The sequence below is a fragment of the Odocoileus virginianus genome, chromosome 1, assembly GCF_023699985.2.
Source record: "Odocoileus virginianus isolate 20LAN1187 ecotype Illinois chromosome 1, Ovbor_1.2, whole genome shotgun sequence".
NCBI lineage: Eukaryota > Metazoa > Chordata > Mammalia > Artiodactyla > Cervidae > Odocoileus > Odocoileus virginianus.
The window spans coordinates 61800712-61827866 of record NC_069674.1 but is presented as its reverse complement, the minus strand read 5'-3'; the positions used below and the strand labels follow the sequence as shown (position 1 = coordinate 61827866).

At 35.2% G+C, this 27155-nt stretch overlaps 1 protein-coding gene across 1 annotated transcript in view; it reads right to left on the bottom strand.

Annotated features, from left to right (window-relative positions):
• Positions 1 to 27155, bottom strand: part of FOXP2 (forkhead box P2) — a 579712-nt gene that overhangs the window by 114509 nt on the left and 438048 nt on the right. The window contains exon 6 of the mRNA XM_070468584.1: positions 23064 to 23138. Coding sequence (XP_070324685.1) covers positions 23064 to 23138 — 75 coding nt within the window. The remainder of the gene's footprint in view (positions 1 to 23063; positions 23139 to 27155) is intronic.

Sequence of the window (27155 nt, the reverse complement as noted above, 5' to 3'; positions counted from 1 at the left end):
TCTTGATATACTCCTTTTCCTATTTGGAACCAGTCTGTTGTTCCATGTCAGATTCTAACTGTCATTTCTTGACCTGCATACAGATTTCTTAGGAGTCAGGTCAGGTGGTCTGGTATTCCCATCTCTTTAAGAATTTTCCACAGTTTGCTGTGATCCACACAGTCAAAGTCTTTGGCATAGTCAATAAAGTAGATGTTTTTCTGGAACTCTCTTGCTTTTTTGATGGTCCAACAGATGTTGGCAATTTGATCTCTGGTTCTTCTGCCTTTTCTAAAACCAGCTTGAACAAGTGGAAGTTCACGGTTCACCTACTGGTGAAGCCTGGCTTGGAGAATTTTGAGCATCACTTTACTAGCATGTAAATGAGTACAATTGTACAGTAGTTTGAGCATTCTTTTGAACTACCTTTCTTTGGGATTGGAATGAAAATTGACCTTTTCCAGTCCTATGGCCACTGCCAAGTTTTCCCAATTTGTTGGCATACTGAGTGAAGCACTTTCACAGCACATCTTTTAGGATTTGAAATAGTTCAACTGGAATTCCATCACCTCCACTAGCTTTGTTCGTAGTGATGCTTCCTAAGGCCTACTTGACTCTGCAGTCCAGAATGTCTGTCTCTATGTGAGAGTGACCACACCATCGTGATTATCTAGGTCATGAAGATCTTTTTTGTACAGTTCTTCTGGGTGTTCTTGCCACCTCTTCTTAATATCTTCTGTTTCTGTTAGGTTCATACCATTTCTGTCCTTTATTATGCCCATCTTTGCATGAAATGTTCCCTTGGTATCTATAATTTTCTTGAAGAGATCTCTAGTCTTTCCCATTCTATTATTTTCCTCTATTTCTTTGCATTGGTAACTGAGGAAGGTTTTCTTATATCTTCTTGCTATTCTTTGGAACTCTGCATTCAAATGGGAATATCTTTCCTTTTCTCCTTTGCCTTTATCTCATCTGCTTTAGGCCTCCTCAGACAACCATTTTGTCTTTTTGCATTTCTTTTTCTTGAGGATGGTCTTGATCACTGCCTCCTGTACAATGTCACGAACCTCCGTCCACGGTTCTTCAGACACTCTATCAGATCTTCCTCTGAATCTATTTGTCACTTCCACTGTATAATTAAAGGGGATTTGATTTAGGTCATACCTGAATGGTCTTCCCTTGTGGCTCAGCTGGTAAAGAATCTGCCTGCAATGCAGGAGACCTGGGTTCTATCCCTGGGTTGGGAAGATCCCCTGGAGAAGCGAAAGGCTACCCACTCCAGTATTCTGGCCTGGAGAATTCCATGGGCTGTATAGTCCATGGGGTCGCAAAGAGTCAGACACGACTGAGTGACTTTCACTTTCACTGAATGGTCTAGTAATTTTCCCTACTTTCTTCAATTTAAGGTTATCTTTGGCAATAAGGAGTTCATGATCTGAGCCACAGTCAGCTCTTGGTCTTGTTTTGCCAACTGAATAGAGCTTCTCCATCTTTGGCTGCAAAGAATATAATCCATCTGATTTCAGTGTTGAGCATCTTGTGATGTCTTCGTGTCATCGTCTGTTGTGTTGATAGAAGAGTGTTTTTGCTTTGTTAGTATAAGTAATAAAGCATAGACTATTTGCATTGCAAGCTACTTCACTGCTATCCAGTGCATTTTATTACTAGTTAAATTCTCTTTAGTTTCTAGTAATTAAATACGATATCTCATGGTTTATAACAGCATCTCCAAAAAATTAGTTACAGAAAACTTGAACACGAGGGGATCTGAAGCCAAGTGAATTTGAGAAATGATTTATATGCAAAGATTTAAAATGCATTTTGTCACATGATTGGATTATCTAGAAACATACAGATAGCCTGTAAACAGGAAAAAGTAACTTTTTGAATAGTTAAAAAAATGCAAGTTAAAACAACGATTAGGAATTAGTTTTCACTGATCACATTAGGGAAGACAAAAAAGATGTTCTTCAACATTGGCAAAGAAAGGGGGAAATGTTCATGCCCATATATAGAGTGGGCAAGCTAGGCTCATTCTTCTCTACATTTGCACTAACTTCTGGCTGGGGGTATGTACCAAAAATATGTTCACATTTTGAGCTAGTAATTCTTTCATGAATGAAATCTAAAATAAATAAATAAATAAAGGAGGTCAATCTACACACACACGCAGTCTAAGAAACTGAATTTTTTTCTGGGCTTTGTTTAAATATACCTATATCTATAAATCTATACTTTTTTTAAATTTCTTTTTTTTAAAAATAAACTTTTAAAGTGACATGCAAAAGTTTTATGAAAAAAATTTTGAAATTATTTAACATAAAATTGCATAGTAAACTTTAGAGTCTCTAAAAATATCTGGAAATAAAACCAAAGCAGGAACTATTCAACTTTATGTGTTTTAACAGTCAATATTCTGAACTTATAGAATTTCTTGATATAGGACCCAAGGAACTGGACAAAGGTATTCATAACTCAGTGACCATAACCAAAGACAAAAAAAATACAGACACAGATGACCCTAAAATGTTTTATCATTCAGTCCACAAAGCTGAACTCCATGTCTCAATTTGTTGTGAGGAAAGATGAGAGCTAACTCATTATTTGAAGAAACCACTTGAAGTGAATGGACATTTGCAGAAATATCAAACTGATGTCAAAAGATGCCAATTTTTAACATAATAGATGCTGCATTACTTCCATCTTCTCAAATATGTTATTTGTACTTCTATTATTATAATATCCATTGTTCTAAGACAACATATCCTTAAATGTAGAATCCTTAATAGTCCAAAGAGACAGGTTAAAAGTAGTTACAGACTATTATTACCACTACTTGAAAGTAAATCTAGAGAAGAAAGACTAATCAAGAAGGAGGGCAATATTTACAGATTTGGATTAAAACAGATCAGTAAAGAAAATAGGACCTGATAGTTTCAACAGAAATGAGGAGTGATGCTGTCTCATGAGAGGTGAAGTGGAGAATATAAATTAGGAATAACCATTTGTATCTGCTTAAATGAAATAAAAAAGTCTTCCTAAAAAAAATACTATGTTTGAGGGAACAATTAGTTTCTATGGTATTATTTCATTTAAATTGTACGTTATTTCATTTTAAATGAAATAATCAGATCTACAACAGATTATTTCAGTGGTCTAGAGAAGCACATATCTAAACATGAATTTCAAATAATAAAGTAAAAATATTACTGATGGGAATAATACAAATGAAATTTAGTTTTAGAATTACATATATAATAAAACCCATGTCTCTAAATAATTTTCCACAAAGAATGCCACATAAAAGAAAATTGCTACTTCATGTGATCATAACTTCAACTTAGAAAAGACTGGTTGAATCTCCTTGCAGTCCAAGGGACTCTCAAGAATCTTTTCCAACACCACAGTTCAAAAGCATCAATTCTTTGGTGTTCAACCTTCTTTATGGTCTAACTCTCACATCCATATATGGCTATTGGAAAAACCATAGTTTTGACTAGACGGACCTTTGATGGCAAAGTAATGTCTGCTTTTTTTTTTTTTTCCGAAAAAAATAAAAGTAAACAAATATATCTAAAAGAATAAGCAAAATTTGTGTTCTAAAAGAGATTTAACAAATCTGTAAGCCAGAGTGCATTCTCCTCTTCAGATAGGGGAATGAAGCCTCAGAGTCCAGGAGATGGCATTTTGTAATATTGACATATACATAGCAGGTGATAATGAATATGCACTGCCTATATGTATTATACCATTAACATACACACAGTTCAGTTCAGTTTAGTTCAGCTGCTCAGTTCTGTCTGGCTCTTTGTGACCACATTAACCACAGCATGCCAGGCCTCCCTGTCCATCACGAACTCCTGGAATTTATCCAAACTCATGTCCATTGAGTCGGTGATGCCATCCAACCATCTCATCCTCTGTCATCCCCTTCTCCTCCTGCCCTCAATCTTTCCCAGCATCAGGGTCTTTTTAAATGAGTCAGCTCTTTGCATTAGGTGGCCAAAGTGTTGGGAGTTTCAGCTTCAGCATTAGTCCTTCCAATGAACACCCAGGACTGATATCCTTTAGGATGGATTGGTTGGATCTCCTTGCAGTCCAAGGGACTCTCAAGAGTCTTCTCCAATGCCACAGTTCAAAAACATCAATTCTTTGGCACTCAGCTTTCTTTATAGTCCAACTTTCACATCCATACATGACTACTGGAAAAACCATAGCATTGACTAGATGGACCTTTGTTGACAAAGTAATGACTCTGCTTTTTAATATGCTATCTAGGTTGGCCATAACTTTCCTTCCAAGGAGCAAGCATCCTTTAATTTCATGGCTGCAATCACCATCTGCAGTGATTTTGGAGCCAAAAAAAATAAAGTCAGCCACTGTTTCCCCATCTATTTTCCATGAAGTGATGGGACTGGATGCCATGATCTTTGTTTTCTGATGTTGAGCTTTAAGCCAACTTTTTTGCTCTCTCTTTCACTTTCACTAAGAGGCTCTTTAGTTCTTCTTCAAATTCTGCCATAAGGGTGGTGTCATCTGCATATCTTAGGTTATTGATATTTCTCCCAGCAATTTTGATTCCAATTAGTGCTTCATCCAGCCCAGCATTTCTCATGATGTACTCTACACATAAGTTAAATAAGCAGGGTAACAATATACAGCCTTGACGTACTCCTTTTCCTAGTTGGAACCAGTCTGTTCCATGTCCAGTTCTAACTGTTGCTTCCTGACCTGCATACAGGTTTTTCAAGAGGCAGGTCAGGTGGTCTGGTATTCCCATCTTTTTCAGAATTTTCCACAGTTTATTGTGATACACACAGTCAAAGGCTTTGGCATAGTCAATAAGCAGAAATAGATGTTTTTCTGGAACTCTCTTGGTTTTTTGATGATCCAGCGGATGTTGGCAATTTGATCTCTGGTTCCGCTGCCTTTTCTAACACCAGTTGAACATCTGGAAGTTCATGGTGCTCATATTGCTGAAGCCTGGCTTGGAGAATTTTGAGCATTACTTTACTAGCATGCGAGATGACTGCAATTGTGCAGTAGTTTGAGTATTCTTTGGCATTGCCTTTCTTCGGGATTGGAATGAAAACTGACCTTTTCCAGTGCTATGGCCACTGCCAAGTTTTCCAAATTTGCTGACATAGTGAGTGAGGCACTTTCACAGCATCATCTTTCAGGATTTGAAATAGCTCAACTGGAATTCCACCACCTCCACTAGCTTTGTTGGTAGTGATGCTTCCTAAGGTCCATTTGACTTCACATTCCAGGATGTCTGGCTCTAGGTGAATGATCACACCATCATGGTTATCTGGGTCATGAAGATCTTTTTTGTACAGTTCTTCTAAGTATTCTTGCCACCTCTTCTTAATATCTTCTGTTTCTGTTAGATCCATACCATTTCTGTCCTTTATTGAGCCCATCTTTGCATGAAATGTTCCCTTGGTATCTCTAATTTTCTTGAAGAGATCTCTAGTCTTTCCCATTCTATTGTTTTCCTCTATTTCTTTGCACTGATCGCTGAAGAAGGCTTTCTTATCTGTCCTTATTATTCTTTGGAACTCTGCGTTCAAATGAGTATATCTTTCCTTTTCTCCTTTGCTTTTCTCTTCCCTTCTTTTCACAGCTATTTGTAAGGCCTCCTCAGACAGCCATTTTGCTTTCTTGCATTTCTTTTTCTTGGGGATGGTCTTGATCCCTATCTCCTATACAATGTCGCTACTATATACAAAGTAGATAATCGATAAGGACCTACTGTATAGCACAATGAACTGTACTCAATATTCTGTAATAACCTATATGAGGAAAGAATCTGAAAAATAATGGATATATATATGTATATGTATAACTGAATCACCTTGCTGTAACACTTGAAAGTAACACCACATTGTAAATCAGTTATGCATTTGTGCTCAGTCATGTTTCAGTCATGTCCTATATAAAACAAACAATTAAAAATAATAAAATAAACTATTGACTTCTGGTTTAGTATAACAGACTAAGCACCCAAGTCTACCTTCTTTCTCTACCTTTGTTTCAAAAATTACATCAGGGCTGGGAAAGTAAAATAAAAGGTGTCAGCCAAGGACCAGAAAGTTTAAGAAATCAGATATAAAGTGAGCAGAGGAAAGGTCCAGATTGACAAACAAAAGAATATGGAAAAATGCAGCCCAAAATGCCAGGAGTAAATTGTTACTTCACACAGAACACAAAGGGCAAAGGTGGGCCATGGTACATTCATCGGGGAATTAATTAAAATCTACCACTGAGAATGGACAGGCCCGCGAAGCACCTACTCCTCTCACACCCTCTCCAAGTCACAGAGCTAAACTTCTCACAGAAACTGCTTTTGCCCTCAGGATAAAGCCTGAGAAAAGCATTATCAGTCTAAGAAAACCAGCTGTCTGGAGAAAACACCAGTATGGTTGTAGGAATGCAAAAGGTAGGTAAGCAGAGCAGAGTTGAGAGTTAACTCCAAGACTCAGTTGCAGACTTCAAAGTGAAGGGGGCCATGAAAAAGGAGCAGCGGCAACTACGGGGCAACAAAGTGAAGACTTGAAAGTGCAGTCTGCCCTCAACACAGTACTGATGATGAAGGGAAAGTTTACTGTTGAAAGAAATTACACAACTGGGCAGAAAATTTAAGATGTTTACGCTTACTATTTAAGTAATTAAGATAACCACTAGAAGAACTCAAAATAATAGCAGAAACAGACTCTAGGTTCATACACCTCACTACAACTGACATACACCCGAAAATCTTTCTAATGACAAATCTAAAGCAGTAACCACCCACCTATTTATCGTCCGTTGCTCTGGAAAAGCAATGCCCTTCACATTCCAAAAAGCAACAGTTGGGAAAATATGAATGGTAAGTTTCTAGAAGGCAGAGACTATCTCATTTTCCATTTTCAAGAAAGCTAAAAACATAGAAACTAGAAAAAGTGTTTTCTTCTGGAGCTGGGGGAGAAGAGCCATTTCTCATAATTTTGGACTCTTTTTAAATGTTGTCCAGGCACTATTTAATTTTTTAAAGTATTTTTAAATGGCTAATTCAACTATGGGACCAAGAGGTGGTTAAAAACTGAAGGGGATTAAAACAAATATTAAAAACATTTAAAAATGAAGATTAGAACATCGGAATCATCAATAAGACACTAAAAATGACACATGATTCTCTCACATTCACCTGATAAACCAGCAGTTGATCTGAACTTGGAGAACTGTATGAAACTAGTGAGAGAATGGTGTCCTCATCTTACACGGGTATAGAAAACACTTCCATATTTCTACCCTTGCTTATGCCTTTTCTCAACTATTTTATTTACACATTGTTGAAAATAATGGCAACATAAATCAGTATAACCTAAGTTGAATTAATCACAGCTTTTCAATTTTAAGAATTACTATGCTTATGTTTTTAAAGTTGGTCCATCACATAACTAAATTTAGTTATTCCACATAACTGGAATTTATTAATAACACGTAAAATTTAAATAATGAGTACCTACCAAACGTAACATTTAAATAGTAATAGTTTGAAAGGCTTTAAAAATATTCATACTAGTAGCACTTGGTTAGTAAAACTGCCTTGACTAGTACAAACTATGATTTATAAATGCATTGCAATAATAACAAATTTTGTACAGTTCAAGCAAAATTATTTATGGTAAGCAATAGACTGTTAAAATATATTTAAGCATTAAATAGAAGAATAAGAATATGAACTATTGCTTGAAATCTTGACATCTTGAAATATTTCAAATGACTGTTCTGGGGAAAGCTTCCTAAAAAATTCTCATTTAAGATGAAAATATCTTTCATCTGCTGATCAAATATATACAGTACCATTTCTTAATTAAGAAGAAAAATAATTTGATATAATATACAGAACAATTTTATTTAAAACATTAAATAAAATTTAAAAAATATAGTTAGCCAGTAACACTATGACAAGTCACTATTAAATGTATTATAAGATGCAAATATTTTAAAAATATATGTGCATATTTAATGCATGAATTGAAGTCATCAAGCATTCAGTAAAGTGTCATTTAATTTAACAAATGATAATAAGGTATTTATAAATGCAATCTTGGTAAAAAAAGTAAACATCACCAAAATTACTTCCAGTAACTTGTACTATATAAACCTTTTCTCTCCCTACATTCCATAATTTTTTTTTATTCCTGAAATAATTACAGTACATATTATAGACTAAGAGACATAAAATATTTTTAACATCATATTATAAGTACACTTTCTTAAGTTCAACCATCATATATAAGTTGATATTCATGAGCTGCCAGGTGAAAAATTCAGCCAAGCAAGTTAGTTGTATTTTGTAGCCAAAACTCCAATAATATTATATTTCTGAAACTATCTTACTCTTTAATCTATTTTACTCAAAACAACTGGTTGGTGAAGACACAGTTTTGTGCTTCACACACACAACAAAACAGCCAGATAAATAGCTAAAACTATGCTAAGGATATTCTATACAGCATAAACTGGGACAGGACCTAAGATTCTATATTTCTAACAGATTTCCCAGGATGCTGTTTGCCCAAGGAACATACTATATAGGGAGATTCTAGATTAACTGTTTCCTAATTGTAACTAGGGCTTTCTAGGTGGTGCTAGTGGTAAGGAACCTGCCTACCAATGCAGGAGACATACAAGATGCAGATTTGATCTCTGGGATGGGAAGGTACCCTGGAGGAGAGCATGGCAATCCACTCCAGTATTCTTGCCTAGAGAATCCCAAGGACAGGGGAGCTTGGTGGGCTATAGTCCATGGGGTCTCAAAGATTAGCACACAACTGAAGTGACTTAGCACACAGCACAATCATGACTAATCCTCTGAATCATCCAGAGCACTTTCTAGAAAAAATACAGATTTTCTGACTTTCATTGAAAATAAAAAATCTCCATGCATGAGTGAGACCCAGAAAAATGTGGACTAGATGGCTAAGTGTGGGAAACACTGATTTAAAGACTGTTAAAATTTAACAAAACCTTCATTCTTTAGTGTTTTGCTATTTTCAACAATCTTTACATATTTCAGAAACTTTCATGGTTAGTAAGAAAAAATTACCATTAGATGGCATGTGGAGACTATCCTTTGCCATTATGTTTTCACTCAAAACTATACTTCCTTCCTGATTCTACAAAGAGATATTTAAATGAAATACTATGAATGAGGAAAGAAAAACAAAATGCCACAGAAACAAAACTCTTTAAAGTACCCACTATATGCCAGCCCCTCTGCTAGATGCATGTGTACACTCCAAACTGTGCTGCCTGGAAAAATGAAATGGTATTCCTCCAAAGTCATCACAGTCTATCAAAGAAAGAGATGGAGCAGCTCTCCATCCCATAAATCTGCTCCCATTTATCTGTATGGTAAAAATCTGCTACCATACAGATTTTTATAGTAGCAAGATAAAACTACTTTATCCAGGAGGTGACAAACTCTAAGAATTATTCTATCCCAGAGAGCAGAGAGGAGGGAGAGACTTGAATGGATGAAGGTACGGAGGTAGGAAATGCTTGAGGCATATTTAGGGCAGAGTGAATATTTTCATTATTTTTGAGAGTCAGTTAAAAATAGAGAATAACAAGACGCACGGTAGGAGAGGGAAATTTTAGAAAAACACACTGACTCAAGAATGCCAAATAAGTGTTTTGACTGTCAAACAGAAGAGAAGATTTAACAAGACTAGAAGATTTAATGAGAGTCAAGTGTTGGTTCAAGAGAGATAAGGAAATGTAAACTAACTGAAGAAATATTGAGAGTTGCCAGAATTGGAAAAAAAAAGCAAAGTTTTGAGAGTATAAGTTGGAACAGTGCCTGGTGTTTGCCATTCTTTTTGTATTCTTGTCTGAAGTGGTGGAAACGAAAATCCCTGGTTTATAGGAAGTGGAAAAAGCTAAGTCAAGGTGTTCAAGACAGCTAAGATGTCTCAAATATTCAAGCACTCTTTTAACATGGGGGGTGGAACAGAATCTTTTTAAAATAATGTTCGTAGTGGGGGTTATTTGGGGAAAAAAAAAATTCCCTGGTGGCATAATGGATGAGAATCTGCCTGCTAATGCAGGAGACTCCGGTTTGATTCCTGGTCTGGGAAGATTCCACATGCCAAGGAATTCCACACCCCAGTGCCGGAACTACCAAACCCGTGCTCTAGAGACCATGAGCCACAACTACAGAAGCCTGCGTGCCCTGGAGCTTGCGCTCCGCAGCAGAAGTCGCTGCAATAGGAGGCCCAGCACCGCGACAAATGGTAACCCCTGCTGGCTGCAGCAAGAGAAAACCCGAGCAAAGGAACAAAGACCAGTGCAGCCATATATAAATCAATAAACACATAAAGAAATAAAGATTTTTAAAAGTTGAAAACCACCAGAAAAATGCCACAGGTGGTGTGAAATAAAAGAGCGATATTAGAGGCAGACAGACCCAAATTTGGATGTTGGCTTAATCCCATCTTCTCTGGTGGTTCAGACAGCAAAGCGTCTGCCTACAATGCAGGAGACCCGGATTCGATCTGTGGGTCAGTAAGATCCCCTGGAGAAGGAAATGGCAACCCACTCCAGTATCTTGCCTGGGAAGTCCCATGGATGGAGGAGCCTGGTAGGCTACAGTCTACGGGGTCACAAAGAGTCAGACACGACTGAGTGACTTCACTATGCTCACTTTCCTCAAGAGGAAAAAATAAGCATAGGTAGACATAATAAAAATTACAGGATTTTCTTGGCAGTTCAGTGGTTAACCAACACTCCATGCTTTCCACTACAGGGAGCACAGGTTACATCCCTGGTTGGGAAACTACGATCTCACATGCTGGCTATGGCACTGTCAGAAAAAAGCAACAAACAAACACACAAAAAAAACAAATATCACAGCAATTGTTTTCTATACCATAAGGAGTGGGCTTGTGCCAAAGTGACCATAATGCAACTTTGTCTCATAAAACCTGACACATTTTATACTTTCACCAACACCCCAGTGGTGGGCAAATCAGAAAAACATTTAAATTCAGTTTGCAGAGCAAATTTGCTTTGTATGGAATTAAGAACTAAAAAAATAAAAGGGTTTCATTTTCAGTAAGTATGATACAGGAATTCTTTCATCAGGAGTCACAGAAGTTGGAGAGAACATACTTCCAATCATCTACCACTAATTTCTGAAACTTTACTATTTAAAATCTACTTTGTAAAGTAGAAAGATTGCTGTTGGAAATGGGCTTCAAAAGCAAGGTCTCTTTTGAAGTCTGTCTGTTGAGTCTGTCTTCCTTCCTTTTTTACTCCCTCCCTTCCTTCTTTCCTTCCTTATATTGTTATCCTCCTACTTTAGTTTTGATTTTTGAACAGAAATGTTTTTTGGTTTAGGGAAACATTACCCTATCATATTTTTGTATCTATACAGCATATACTAAATTCAGGATTAAGCAGGGGCCTATATGTCTAACAGCAATTTCAGTGGTTGGTTTGTTGGGTTGCTCTTAACAGTTAAAACTGCCAATACAGTGAAAAAGAGACTATCATAATATTTATGCATACATTTCACTCCAGTTGCATGTTCTCTTTTCACTAAAAAGGTTTTTCTAAAAAGTGAAGAGCTACATTTTATTACCAAAAATTAACTAATTACATAAAAAGTTCAAAATCTTCATGTATCTAAATGTTTCATAAAATAATTAATGTTCTTCAGATTTACATTAATCCACCTTAAATTCTAAAGAAGGAAAGAACACTCACATTGTGATTGTTATTAGAATCTCTTATAAGAAAATAGTTGCTAAGTTTTAACTCTAATGAGTAGCTATTCTTTTGGTTGAAAATATCATAAAGTATAACAGATACAGTGAGAGTAAAGCTGTCATAACTAGAAAATTTTAACAACAATGAATATACCCTTCCCTTCTTTCATATAGTTCGTCCAAGAAATAGGAATCTCTAAAAGATATCATGGCACTGTGGCAAAGGGACACAATGGTGGTCACACGGCATAAACAGATTTAGTAAATAATATAAAGAGAGGTACTAACCCAGCTATGAGTTTACTCATCTTCAAATTTCTGGCCATTTCAGATGAAAGTGAGTTTCAATTTCCTTTAAAGCTGTATTAACTCCATTTGTGCCCTTGAGGCCAGCACTCTCCCCCAATTATCTTTCAGACCTTGTTTGAATTCTATTCTTTTCCTTCTTGCTTTTTAAATCTTTTCATCTCCACTGCCACCTCTCCCCAAGACCCTTCCTCAATTCTACCCCCTCAAGCCCCCATCACATCATCTCTCTATTAATCAGTAATTTTCCCAAAGGTCTAGTACACTACTTGCTTACATATAGACATAGTCACCACTCAGGTCACTGCCATGGACTATATTCTTTGAAAACACTCAGCAAATCCAATCAGTTTGTTTATGTCTCATTTCATAGTCTTACCTCTCAGTCTCTGACAGTGCTTTTTAAAAAATCTCTTCTAGTGTTTGACTGCAGGCTCCTCCTTCTTATCTCCTGTCACACAGATTCACATTCTTTACTGATTATGCTTTCTTTCCTTTCACCCAATGTCTCATCTTGAGAATTCTATGTGGTTGTCTTTCTTTTTGCAATTTTCTTCAAAACGATGAACTCTGATCTCATGCACATGGTATGACTTACAAAGATGAACAATTTCCAAGTCACTGCTGTCTGCTGAACATGGATATCGTCCCAGCGATGTAAATATACCTCACAAAGAACCTTTATCACCTTCAACTTCCTATTGTCCACCATCAGATCTGCTAGTCTTTCTGTGTTCCAGTAATCACCAGGCTCCAATTTAAACTAATACAAATATCCAGGCACAAAATACCAGCAATCTCAATATTTTTGTGTTCCTCCAAAAAATTGTCAACATACTTTTTGTATCAAAGTGCTGTATTCTCTCTTAAATGTGTCCTCTTATTTCCTTACCCTGTCCTTCCCATAGTTAAAATTATAATTTTTAAATTTTTGGACAATATCCTCTCACCTAGACACACAAACTCCAATATTTTTCTATTTCCAATCAATTCTTACTTTTGCTCCCAAGAAAGAAAGAAGAAAGTGAAAGATAGTCGCTTAATCATGTCTGACTCTTTGCGACCCCGTGGACAATAGCCTATCAGGCTCCTCTGCCCATGGAATTCTCCAGGCAAGTGTACTGGAGTGGGCTGCCATTTCCTTCTCCAGGGGATCTTCCTGACCCAGGGATTTAACTCAGGTCTCCTGCATTGCAGGTAGACTCTTTACCATTTGCGCCACCAGGGAAGCCCCAAAGATATCTTTAGATAGTCTAGTTATGTTATATCAACTTCATTGCTCAAAATCTTGCAGAATACTTAAGGATCTTCTAAAAAGCCACTTCAAACTTCTAATCCCAGTTGTGGTCCATTTAAAGACTGCATATCAACTAAGACTATTTAAAGACTGTATATCAAGCTTTCCCCATGTTTTCCAATTCCCCAGATACATTATGCCCTACCTTGAAAACCTCCTAACTTTTTTTTTTCCTTTCTCTTCTACAACTTAGCTTACTCTATTCTCAATCCCTGGAATGTGCTCTACACTTCTAGTTTGATCAACTTCTGTGTTTTTGTTTTGTTTTTTCCCTCCTCAAAACTTTACCTCAAATAAACCTCTTCCATCTCAGTTCAGTTCAGTCACTCAGTCGTATCTGACTCTTTGTGATCCCATGAATTGCAGCAGGCCAGGCCTCCCTGTCCTTCACCAACTCCCGGAGTTTACCCAAAGCCCTGTCCATCGAGTCGGTGATGCCATCCAGCCATCTCATCCTCTGTCGTCCCCTTCTCCTCCTGCCCCCAATTTTTCCCAGCATCAGAGTCTTTTCCAATGAGTCAACTCTTCACATGAGGTGGCCGAAGTATTGGAGTTTCGGCTTCAGCATCAGTCCTTCCAATAAACACCCACGACTTATCTCCTTCAAGATGGACTGGTTGGATCTCCTTGCAGTCCAAGGGACTCTCAAGACTCTTCTGCAACACCACAGTTCAAAAGCATCAATTCTTCAGCGCTCAGCTTTCTTCACTGTCCAACTCTCACATCCATACATGACCACTGGAAAAACCATAGCCTTGACTAGATGGACCTTTGTTGGCAAAGTAATGTCTCTGCTTTTTAAAATGCTCTCTAGGTTGGTCATAACTTTCCTTCCAAAGAGTAAGCGTCTTTTAATTTCATGGCTGCAGTCACCATCCACAGTGATTTTGGAGCCCAAAAAAATAAAGTCTGACACTGCTTCCACTATTTCCCCATCTATTTCCCACGAAGCGATGGGACCGGATGTCATGATCTTAGTTTTCTGAATGTTGAGCTTCCATCTACCCATCTTCAACTCCTTGGTATAATCATTAAACCTCTTTTCACAGTGTGCATTGATTTTTCAGCCCTAAGTTATATATTTTCCATTTTCATAGTGTATACTTTTCAAATGTAGTGATCATTATTTTGCTGAAAATTTTTGTAGCATGGTGAGTTATACATAGGATGTGCTCAGTGAATATGTGTTGAATAGAACTGAGTGTCAGGGACTGTGTAAGAATAATTCCAATTAATACAGACATACAAGATCAAATAGTGATCAATGTAGGCTACATTGTTGAAAAAGTATTCATGTGGGGTAGTAATTGAGCAGGACTTCATAAAACAAGTAGAATCTTATTGGCTGATCAGAAAAAGGAGGAGATTACAAAACAATAATAGCACAAGAAAAGACATACAAAAAAATGGAATATTGAATGTTTGTGAACAGAAAGGAGATATATCAGGCAGAATACAACATTTATTTGTGAAATAATAGAGGATAAGCTAGAGAAAGGAAAAGAGCCCAGTGGTAGGGGCACATAATTGCAAGGCTTAGGTTTGTAAAGCTTTATCCAGTGGACACTGGGAAGTCATTAAAAGCAGTACACAAGTTATGAGGAAAGAGAAAGGAGCAATTATTTATCCTATGATGGTATCAATAAAATAGAGTTTATATGCTAATTAACAACGATAGAAATGATCGTTCCAGACACTTTGTAGGACTTTTCTAGAAGCACAATTTCTCACCAAATTCTTATCTCTTAGCTCATTTCTACAGCTTTAAGTAGTCAATTTACAACAAGTGCTATGAATATACTTTACAGGATCAAAGTTGTATGTTAGTCATTTAGTGTTTTCATCTGGTCAATTCAAGCACCCATTCTGAGCTTTGCCTATTTAAGTGGTTCTGATATTTCAATATCAGACTTAAAGTACTATATTGTCCCCCTTTTCTTTGTATTTTAAAGCCAGGATGACTCATTGATCACTTATTTTCAATTATTAAGACATAATATTTTCTGACGGATAGTAGACAATCTAAAAAGCCAACAAAATTCTATTATTTAGCAACTGGTCTTGCTTGAATGTGTAGGAAATAAGGGAAAATAAAGAGAAAATGTAAAAAGTTAAAACTTTGGAAGTATTAAGCATATTCTTCTAAACATTAGCAAGTAAATTAGCAATGTTCTTTAAAACTTTAAAAAATAAGTTTTTTTTTTTTTTTCCCCCTCTTAGCTGAAGTCCTAACAAAAGAACAAAAGCAATAAATCAAGTCTGGGAATTTGTGATTCACTTTATAACATTTCTGGGAGAATCATTAAAGATCTTTGAATTTTTCTTTCCTAAAACCTCAACTTATAAATACGATTATCTCATAGACCTGATTGAGACGTTAACAGTGTCTTCAAGAAACCACAAGTAGTAGGGTAATATGCACAGTAATTTCAAAAGTGATCATTAAACTGCTCTGGTTTTTGAAAACCTATGATCAGTACATGTGATTAGCAAACATTTGGAAAAACTGAATGGTTTCTTTCTTTGACAGATATGCAGAATTAAAATTGAAATACACATATGTATAATATTATACATATGAACTGTGACTCATATGTTTGACTAAGAACTGTCAAATCATCAATAGTTTCCCCTTAATTCAGTGATTAATGGAGAGATAAAAGGAAAGTCACTTAGATTCTTTAGTTTTCTCAACTGTAAACCAAAGGAGTTGAATTAATAATTCTAAAGGCTCCTTTAAGCTAACATGTCCCATCAGTCATTACATGGCTGAAATGCATGTTGTTTGGACACCCTGTCCTCTTTATTTTGGCGATGCACTAGCAGGGCATGACCCCTCTAATAAAGCAGAAGGACTACATGCATAATATACAGAAAGACAAGGTCAAACATGCAAAAAAGTATGTTTCCAGCCTCAATATGTAAAAAAATAAACTTTCCACTCTTAAGAGAGTATGAGATATGCAATTTATAGGTAACATGGACTGAAGGAGAAATAGTGATTAAACAACAGTACACATGTTAATTCTTTTATTTCTTTTAATTTTATATTGGTTACTGTTAGGTAGTTAGAATAGGAAAAAGGAGTTCAGAATGGCGGTGGCTAAAAGACAAAGAAGGGAAAAGCCCGCAAAAACAGAACAAAGGGAAGTTCCGAGGATCGGAATGAGGACCACAGGTAGAACAAACAGAACTCCTGGCTAGCCTGATTTACACAGGGCAGGTCCAGGCGGAGGAGAAAAAATCATATAAAAAGAGGAGCCAAAGGGCAGGTGTCTCTGTCTGTCTCTCCCTCTCTTGCTCTCTTTCTGTCTCTCTCTCTTTCTTCTCTTCGCATCTTTTGGGTCGGCATGCCCTCACGCCTCGAGGATGTATTTTCCTTTATTTTCTAAATAAAACTGAGCTGTAACAAGGAACTGTAACACTTGATCTGTCCGAGAGCTGTGACACGGTCTGTCCCAGGGCTGTAATGCTGGTCCGTCACTTCAAATTTTTGTTGTGAAGAGACAGAACCAAGGAAATTACACACTCCCCCAATAGTAACCTTTGTATCAAGAAAATATTCACTAGGTTTGCATATATAACATTAAATTCTTAAACCTTTACACTTATCAAATTTTGATATTACTTTGCCAACATTCTCTCTCAAATTACACAACCGTATGTGAATTTATGAATCATGCTTACTTTATTAAGAATTTATCTCCAATATATTTACCTGAGACTTCCTTTTCATTGTAGTATCTCTTAAGAATACTCTTAGTAAAGAGCACTTAAGATCTCTCAAGATCTCTCGAGATGTCTTACTCTCATTCTATACAATCTGTTGTAAGCCCCACTAAATATTCTACACAAAAATTCTAAATTAAAATTAAGATATTATAGTTATCCTGGAGTGTGATGTTACAACACACTGGATATGCGTGATAGATTACTTCTGCCAATATTCTAAAATATCTCCCACTACCTCTCTTAAGACAGAACAGGAAGCTCCCTGCTAAAATGATAACGACAACTTCAGGGAAAAGAACTTAGGAACACAGTTGCAAGAGATTGAGCGTTGCATGCAGCTCCTTAATGTTAAATATGACAGAAGTTCCATCCGGAAAAGCTTAACAGACATTGTATAAGACTTTATTCATTTTATCAGTAGTGTGAATCTATTTGCACCAAATTTATTATCATTCTGATAAAGAATATAATTAACTGAAGTAAACAAGTACAATTTCATCTAAATTGTATGGTGCATTGTGTGATTATAGCATGACTGAATTCTGGTAATAGTAAGCTTTCTGAACTCCACTGGATAAAGGTTTAAAGTACAGTTTCATGTTTATATTTAAAGTACAGTGTGCAGTTTCAGGTTTATATTTGAATGCCATTGGGAATCATGTACTGCTTAACTTGACATCCTAAGGATTAAACATATGAAAAATTTATTTAGAAATACTTTTATGTAAATATATTGTTGCATGAATGGTGCCAATAATAAAAATATGATTCTGTAATTCATCAATACTGTGCATAACTCATTTTACCTAATGAAAATTTAAAATATATTTAACTGTAAAAGAAGAGAAAGAAAAATGAATTGTAGATAGAACTCAATTAAAAAAAAGAACATTCTTTTCCATAACTGATCTTTCAGATATGTATGTGTATGTACGCTTGTGTATGTGAATGTGCTCATGAGATGTGCAAGTTTATACACTAGGATGACTTGCTTTTGTGCCTCTCACTGACTATGCTACAATAAATGATGTAGAAATATACAAGGAACAGAAATACAAGTAACAAATATAGAATACACAGTTTATCAATGATGTTAAGCAATGATGTTAAGAACTATAGAATGAACTGTTAAAAGCATATTATATTTCATATTTGTAGAGACTATCATTAGTAGCTCATTACAAATAACTTTAAATGTGAAAGCAAAAATACAGTCTGCTCGATGGGCACCATAAATTCACATTATTGCCACATACATATTCTAGTGTGTGTATCAATTTATTTGATGAAAAATATATTAACAACAACAAAACCAGATAACTAAATAAATAATCTTTTCATCAGCCCCTGATTTCTGCTATACTAATGCTTTGGTGAATCATCAAGGGGAGTAAATTATTCATTATAAATTTCAAAGAAGAGTCTCCATTGAAAAAGCTCTGCTACTGGTCCTTCTTGGAACCAACATCAAGAGAATTCATGGCAGTCTCAAATATTGCAGTAAAATAGAAGGTGAGAGGTAAATTACTCAGGAGAGGTGTCTAGAATGAACTGAGCTCAGGGAGCTACATCCCAGCTGAGTGAGGTGTGTAAAGATAATTATTAATATCTTGAGTTACACTAGGAAAAAAAAGATTAATCAAGGAGTTGCATACAAATGTCAGTCAAAGCTTTAAAAACTGAAATCTTTATTCGCTTTCCAATGGAAAACCTAGAAGGTTTTTAATAGTAGCTCTAAATACAGTCACTATAATATAGCATATTGGCATTAACAAATCATTTGTAATATAAGTGTCTGAAATATTTGATCATCTTAAGGTTTATTTCATTTCAAAGGACTTAGTATAATATCAGTCCTATTGTAATAGGACGAATTACTCAAAATAAAATGATGAATTAACAAATCTGATCTGCATTGCTTCAAAATAAATTCAGACTTATACTAACACACATTCACACTAATGACAAGCAGTTACATCTTGCAATATAGGTTTTATAGGAAGGACTTTCCAAAAAATTTACCACAACATTATCCCATCTGGTTAATTGTCTCCAGCTTGTTAGTTAAAATTATCAACACCACTACTAAGTAGTAATTTATCTCTAATTCTTGGTTAATCTCTGCTAATACATTTATAATAGAAAATGGAAGAAAATAATTGGTGATAAACTGGTACTCCACATGCATTCCCTAACTCCTTATTTTCATGTGTTCTGGCTGGATACAGACAGCTGATCGTACAATCACTTTTGCTAACATTCTTTCCCCATGATTTTCTTTGACTGCCAGAGGACATCATTTAGGTCTAGTGAGGCAGGGTTCTTTCTCTTTCACTCAGCTTAACAAATCAGAAAACATTTAGATAACTGATTTTTGTGAGTGAAAAAATTAGTGTGTGACTTAATGAGTATTTTCCACTCAGTAAGCAACATTCCCATCTTGGTCATGGCATAAGTTAATATCCAAAACCTCCTGCTTAGTGTTAATACCAAATATCAATACATTTTTAAATTTTATGTCAAATAGAATTTCCTCTTTGGTCCAAGCAAGAGTATATTGATGATACCATAGATACTGAGTCAGACATCTACTGTATACTTTCTGTGTGTTAGTCATCATGCTAAGTAGTTTTGGGGTTATCAAATGTAAATGTATTACCACTCTGTGAGGTAGATATTATCTACCTAATTTTACTATCTGTCCTAATTTTACAGATTGCAAGCATAAGGCTAAAAAAAGTCAAGTAATTACCCAGTATTCAATTTAGAAAGCTGATTTCAGAGTCCACAGGACAGATTATTTAGTACTGGGTAAAATTTATGGAAAGCCTAAAAAGACAGAGAAAATTGGAACAGAAAAAGATTCTTAAAACCATCAATGTCCTCTTCTCCTTAATTTTTCCAATCCACAATTCCCATCAAAATGAAACATTCAGGAGGCAATCATAATAGAGTCAAGATCTGTAGGGGAAAAGCCCCGAGGTGGTCAATGTAATTTAATTTGAATGTGATACATAACAGCTAGACCAAGACCAACCAAGTCTCAACTTGTAATTTATAGATCTGACAAATTTTGGTCATCAAAATATGCATATAATCCAGTGGTAAAGGTTTTGAAATTAAGACCCCAAAGATAAAGACTGAGCATTCTGCATAATTGCCTCAACAGTTAGAGCCAACAGGCAGAGTCCTATGTAAAACAGTATTCCTATAGGTGTAAACACCTGAAGTAAAGTCTATCTGCAGGTAGGTGCTAACAAGGGCATTCAGGCAGACCACGTGTCAACAGGGTAGATCTCTTGAGGAGTGAACTTGGGTTACTACCATGTGGCAGGGAAACCAAAGTTGTGAAATTTAGGGTTGTAGCCAGGGAAAAAAGAAAGGCATCAATACTATTACTAAAGTCTGCAAGAAAAGTAAACTAAAGATTTGCCAGATTAGAGTTAAATATATGCCATTTGAAAAAATTGAGTGTGAAAAGCAAGTATTGAAAAGTAACCTCTTACAGTGAAACTCACTTACTCTCATATTCATGTCTTTTAAAGCCAGAATTCAATGTCTTTCTCTTATAAAATTCAAACTTATAATAAGAATATTAAATTGTTACTCTTAGAATATTAAATGTACAACCTATGGAGCCCAAAGATTTCCTAAAAAAAAAAAAAGGTAGAAGCAGTTTAAAATTTATAATTTTTACGTAGAGATGATATAAGTAATTGTGAGTACAATTACTACTGCCCAGAATTGCAATGAATTAGTAGATGCACATTATACATAGTCTATTAGTGTAATCTCCAGTAATCTCATGGTGTTCAGATTTACTCAAGTACCACCCCAGCATTTTAGTAATAATAAAATTTAACAAATACTAAGAGAGAGAGCCATGTCCATCAAACAGAAACTGTCAACTACAAATAATAGTCTTTTGGTTTCCATCTGGATTTTAAATCACATTATGTAGCCATTTTAGCCCACAAAAAGTTTGTATCTAATATAATAAATAAAGGAAATAAGCCCCTACTTAGTACTGAATGTTTCCCTGGTGTTGTGAAGTCCAGAAGCATCATTTGCAAAGTCACTCAGTGACTAATCTGAAATATTAAGTTAGGTGCACTTCAGGGATGGTAAACACCTGATCCATGCAATGTCATGCTCTCTACCCACCAACCACAGAAGACCTCACTAATTTATGCTGGCTTTCTTTCTACCTTGTAGACAAACTATAGTCTCAGATACATGGCCTAATCTCAGGCTCTTGTTCAACACAGTATTCAAGGCAGTCATGAACGATGTGGTACACCCCTGGGAAGACCAGTACATTGGTGATCTCACAAACTTGGGCTATAAATTCAGGCTTGCCACTGAGGAACTGCATGGCACTTGTGAGCCATTTATTTAATTTCTCCACAGTTTGTTTTCATTCAGAAAACATTTCAGTGAAAAGATATAGTGCTGTAGATTTAAATTTCTGTCAGTAGAATAGAGAGTAATTTTTTAAAGGTAGAAGCAGATTTACATAAAGAACTATTATTAGTTAAGCCATCTCACTCTTCAGGCTAAAGAAAACAATTTTTCCATTGAGATTATTTTAGGAAAAAGTGTTACCAATTAGGAATACTGCCTGCTTATTTTTTAATGCAGCATTTTTAAAGTACATTTTTGAATTAATCTTCTTTACTAAGTTAAAACATAGCTATTTTTGAAGGTTATTTTTCTTCAAAACATACAGCGAAAACTTAGGAATTAAGATTATTTTAGTCTTTCACATAAATTTACATAGCTTGAGCAAAACTTGCCACTACTTCTTAATATTTGCTATTCTTTCAGAAGTTATTACTATTATCAGGAGGACAGCACTTTAGAATTAAAATGAATGAAACCCTAAACTAAGTAATTTCAGACTATTATAAATCCTAATTTCATATACAAAATTTATTACCAGTTCCCTGCATTCATTATTTCCATAAAACAGTATGTTATTGCTTTTTTCACTTCTATTTTTGCTTTGCATCTAACATTTTAAAAAAATGTCTAGGGACTGTATATTTTCCACAAAGACTAGCATACCATGTTAATCTGACACTATTTTTATTGATAAAAATCTTTCTTTTTTTAACCAAGGTATAAAATTAGGTATTTCTGTCTTATTATTTGCTTATTAGTCTACAATCATAAATTAAGAAATATTAGGTATATGGTAGTAAAAAATATTTTTTGGTGAGACAATTTAGGAATATTTAGGGATATTCTAGACCACAGAACTTAAAATACTATACCAATTCCTCAAGAAACAAGCAAAAATTCTATAAATGAAAATATATGACTTACATATTTAGAGATTCCTTAGGAATACAGGTAGTGTCCATGCTAAATAGAAACATGAAGTTGCTCTATTTAAAAATTCTTGAATGGCCACTTCAAGATTGCTATTCATTTCCCAGGCTAACTGGTATGTGAATTGGGTCACAAAAGCAATTTTCATTGAATATTATAGTCTAAAGAGACAAATTATACTCGGTGACAGAATATGTAAAAAGAGGCCTTGGCATATTTATATGTTAACTTGCAGAACTCATAATAGCAACTACTCCCTAAAATATGTATTGTATCTACCCATAATCTCCATTGACTTATTTTATGCATATCAATAACATCTCATCAAATTATTCCTAAATCTGTTCCAGAAAGCATAGTGGTTCAAGAAAAGTACAGTGGTGAAACAGCCATACACCCTTACATACTTAAACTTTAATGTCATCAATTCACAGAAACTGTGATCTGTATAAGTGATGAAACAGAATTGAAGTAAGAATATAAGAAGCAGCACAAAAAAAACTACATCTGTGCCTTAACATTAGTCATCTCTTGATCATCTTCACGACTATATGGCAGTGGATAACAGAAAATCACAGACCAGCTATTTAGTGGGGTTGGGTCTATGGCCTTATATGTAGTAGCTGAATCTCTAATTGTCCAGTGTAACTTACTGCAAATGTGTTGTGAGGATGCCCATCACCAGAAGAGTGGCCACAGACACATAATTTTGTTTCTGGAAGCAATTCCTAGATTAAACAAAGAGAATCAGGAGTTGGCTTTTTTCCCCCAATCTTATGCTAATAATGTACATTATCATTTAAGAAAATTATTTTGGATTATTATCTTGGTAGGTCAACCTAGACAAAACTATCCCACCTTTGCATCACAGCTAATAATAGTATAAATTTTAAAAATAGGAATGATTTGGCAGATGTTATTTTGAATATTTGAACATATGAATTAATTACTAACCAAAAATTATTGATTTACCATGATCTTGACTTAAGAACCTTACTTCCCATTACTAAATTAAACTTATAGCCAATATTAGTAAATACTCCCACAACGTTAAATGGTACTATGATTTTAGAGTACAGGTTGCTAGTTGTCCTTAAACTTTATTTTTTCACACAAGCTAACTGTTGACTCATCAATTACAACCAATATAAATGAACATAAAGCCTGTCTTGTCATGAAATGTGAGAACAATCACAAGAACCTCATTTAATAAACTGTCTTGGCTCTGCATTACTACAACACAAATATTGCCATTAAATATATATTTAAGACTATGGAGCCAAACTCCACAATCTCTGATAAAACCTGTTGAATTATGTCATTTGTATTGAAAACTATTCTATATACTCAAATGAACAGTTTGCATTTTTATCTGTAAAAGCAAAGTGATTATTTATTGATAAATGACATGAAATGTCATTTTTTACCTAAGTAGTATTAGACATTTCAAAAGATTTTGTCTGAAGGGCAAAAGGATTACACTGCATTTGAATAGACCATGTGACAACACATCCTTAGACTTCATGTATGATATGAAAGGATGATCCCCATTCGTAAGATACACAAGGGAAATTATAAGTATACCAGAAAAGAAGAAAAGCAAGGAGGAATGTGGTAGGGGTGTCAAGGAGTATTTGTAGTGGTTTGATGCATGTAAATATTACATCTTATAAATAATTCTTTTCAAATACATCTCTGAAGTTCAGGGGCTCTGTTTAAGAAATGGATTGTATATGCTTTATATGACTATATGTCATTTTTTTCAAGATAAGAGCAACATTAATTCAAACAGGAAAAAACAAAAATGGCTTCCCAAATATTCTTCTTTCAGTTTCCTATGAAGAATTATGTCACCTGACACTGGCAGATGAGGATGAGGAAAATATGTTCAAGTTATATTTTACTGTCAGAATCCAACAAACACGTTTTCATCTAAATTATTTTGTCAACAGCCTTGTAGTACCCTTGCTAACCTTATTTGGCACCAGTGAATAATTAGATACACAGGGGTGTGACTCCAATTGAAGGTGTTGGCATTGTAGCACTCTGTGAAAATATTAACTATGAGGTTAACTCCAATTTTCTCTTCTTTAATTAAATGCACATGGTACTAATGAGGTAACCTACTGTTCCTTGATAGCACTAATTAGCTAAGAGGAGAGTACACTCTCACACTGCAATTTAAACCTAAAAATAAGGTTGAAATATGCTAATTGCAGGCAATTTAAAACAGTACAAGTTGAAGAACTAGTCATAATAAGAGAAACTGACTGCTTTACAGTTAGGCAGCTGTAACTTTGGTTAAAATCAAAACAAGCCACATGATTTTTGGACTGCTATTTAACAAGGTCGTAAGCATATGAAAATTAAAAAAAAAAAAGAAAAAGAAATGCTACTCCATACCACAGAAATGAACCAACTAACAAAAAAATGCTCAGATCGACATTTGTCTACCTAAAACCAAAAATGATCAGAACTCCAAAAAGTGCCACAACACTATTTATATTTAGTACTGAAAATGAAATTTCATAAGTAAGCAACATCATCTTAAGCTCTTTCAAGAGCACCCAACTTAAATATTGTACTTTGTGTCTCTAACACAGACAAAACATATTGGGTGCTGGAGGTTTGCCATCCCAATTACAAGGTCTGAGGGAAGATGTAGAGACGACTGAAAAATAGGAAAACTCCAGACCAGATACAAGTATACTGAAAAAAATACACAAAAGATGCTATGGAATAAAATGGTATAGGCACCATTTAAAGAATATAGGTGCCAAAATTATCAGAAGGATTTCATTGTAAGAGGGAGATTTTTGCTACATTACTTCTACAGATTGCAGTTATGGATTGAGAGCAGCTTGAAGAATCACTGTGAGAATTTTCTCCATTCTCAATTCAAATGACTCATAAATATAATTTCAGTAAATCTAAGTATAATCCAAACATATCTTCTTTAATTGTGTCTCAAAAATTTACACAATATGATTTCAACTGATAACCACTGAGATAACTTTGACATAAAACAAAATTCTAAAGGACCTTCTGAAGCCATTACATATTTTTGTTAATCAGAAACTTTGTTTAACCAAAGTAATCATCAGCTGACAGTGCCAAATCATTCCTGTTGCCAGAGATAAAAATACAGCAAATAAAAATGATACTGTCATTAATCTATCCTTGGAGACAAAAGAGATAGGACTCTCCCACAGTAAGGACTTGCAGTGACACTTCTGCCCAGTCATTTTGCATGCAAAATTATAAGTTTACACAATCAAAAGAGTTGAACAAGCAATAAAAAGTCAAAAATCAAAATTCATAAAAAGAGAAAATCAACTTAATCTTATGTTTACTGAAGAACAATACCTTGGAAAAAAGTAAACCATTTGAAAGGTAAAGTCTTTTAAGTAACTCCCAATTAGTAACTCCAGGAGTTAAAAGTATGTGAGAATAAACTTTGCACTGCTATTAGCCCATCATCACGTCTTGCCAAAAAGCTTGGTTGAAGAAACTGCTTTGAAAAACCCACCAAGCTTTTGGCTGTCCTAGAGCTCTCTACAACAGAAGGAGACAGAATGTTGGCAAGAGATGCTAATCAACCTCCAACCATCTATGCTTGAACAGATCCATGAGGTTGCAGGTCTGTAAAAGGGTAGCAAGGCAAATGAAATCATACAGTTATTGGAGGCAACCTGACATAGTCCAGCAAATCACAGGGAAATACAATATGAATGGATGTTTTAAGTGTTTGCATCTGTTTCAGATAAGCACCAAAGAACATTTTAAGAGTGAAAAGGCCATGACAATATACTGGAATGGGCTTTCAACATTAACTTCAGAGGGAATCTATTCTTCTATTAGATATGGATCATTGCAATTTTCTGTTAAAACAATAAAGAGTAAGTCGTTCTGTGTTGGATGTGAGAGCACTAGGCCTGGAGACAGTCTTCCAGGGTTCAGATCCTGACTCAACACTAGTTAGGAGTGTGACCCTGAGTAAGCTACTTAGCTCCCCTTCCTCTCTGTCCAGCTCCCCACATGGCTCCAGCAGGAAAGAACACGCCTGCCCCTGCAGGAGACACAGAGAGCTGGTTTGATCCCTGGGTTGGGAAGATCCCCTGGAGAAGGACATGGCAACCCACTCCAGTACTCTTGCCTGGAGAACCCTATGGACAGAGGAACCTGGCAGTCTGTTGTCCTTAGGGTTGCAAAGACTCGGACATGACTATAAAGCATACTTAGCACACATGCATACCTTTCTGTCAAAGAAAGGGAATAGTAAATAACAAGGTTCTAAGGTTGTTAAATACACCAATTTATAAAGTACTTAGAACAGTACTGGTATTCATATGCTTAATGTCTCTTAGTTATGTACTTATTACTATTTATTAGCTATCATTATTGCTTCAGAACATTCAATTTTTTTCAAATAAAAAATTATTAAAGTTCTACTGTATATAAAAAACACTGTAAAGGATGCAAAATTTCCCAAGACATTCTATCTGCATTCCAATAGCTTTATATTACTATTAGACTTCATGATATAAATCAAAGTCCCTTCCACATGAATATAAAATATTTGTTTCTCCTTAGAAACCTGGTGTGGCAAAGCAAAAAGTTAATATGAGGGTGTTTGCATTCAAAGACAAAGTTAAGTGACTTCTAAGAAACAATATAATTTCTACAAAGTTGATGATGGTATATTTTTCACAGAAAAATAGGAAAGTATTATAAGTTGATCTTTC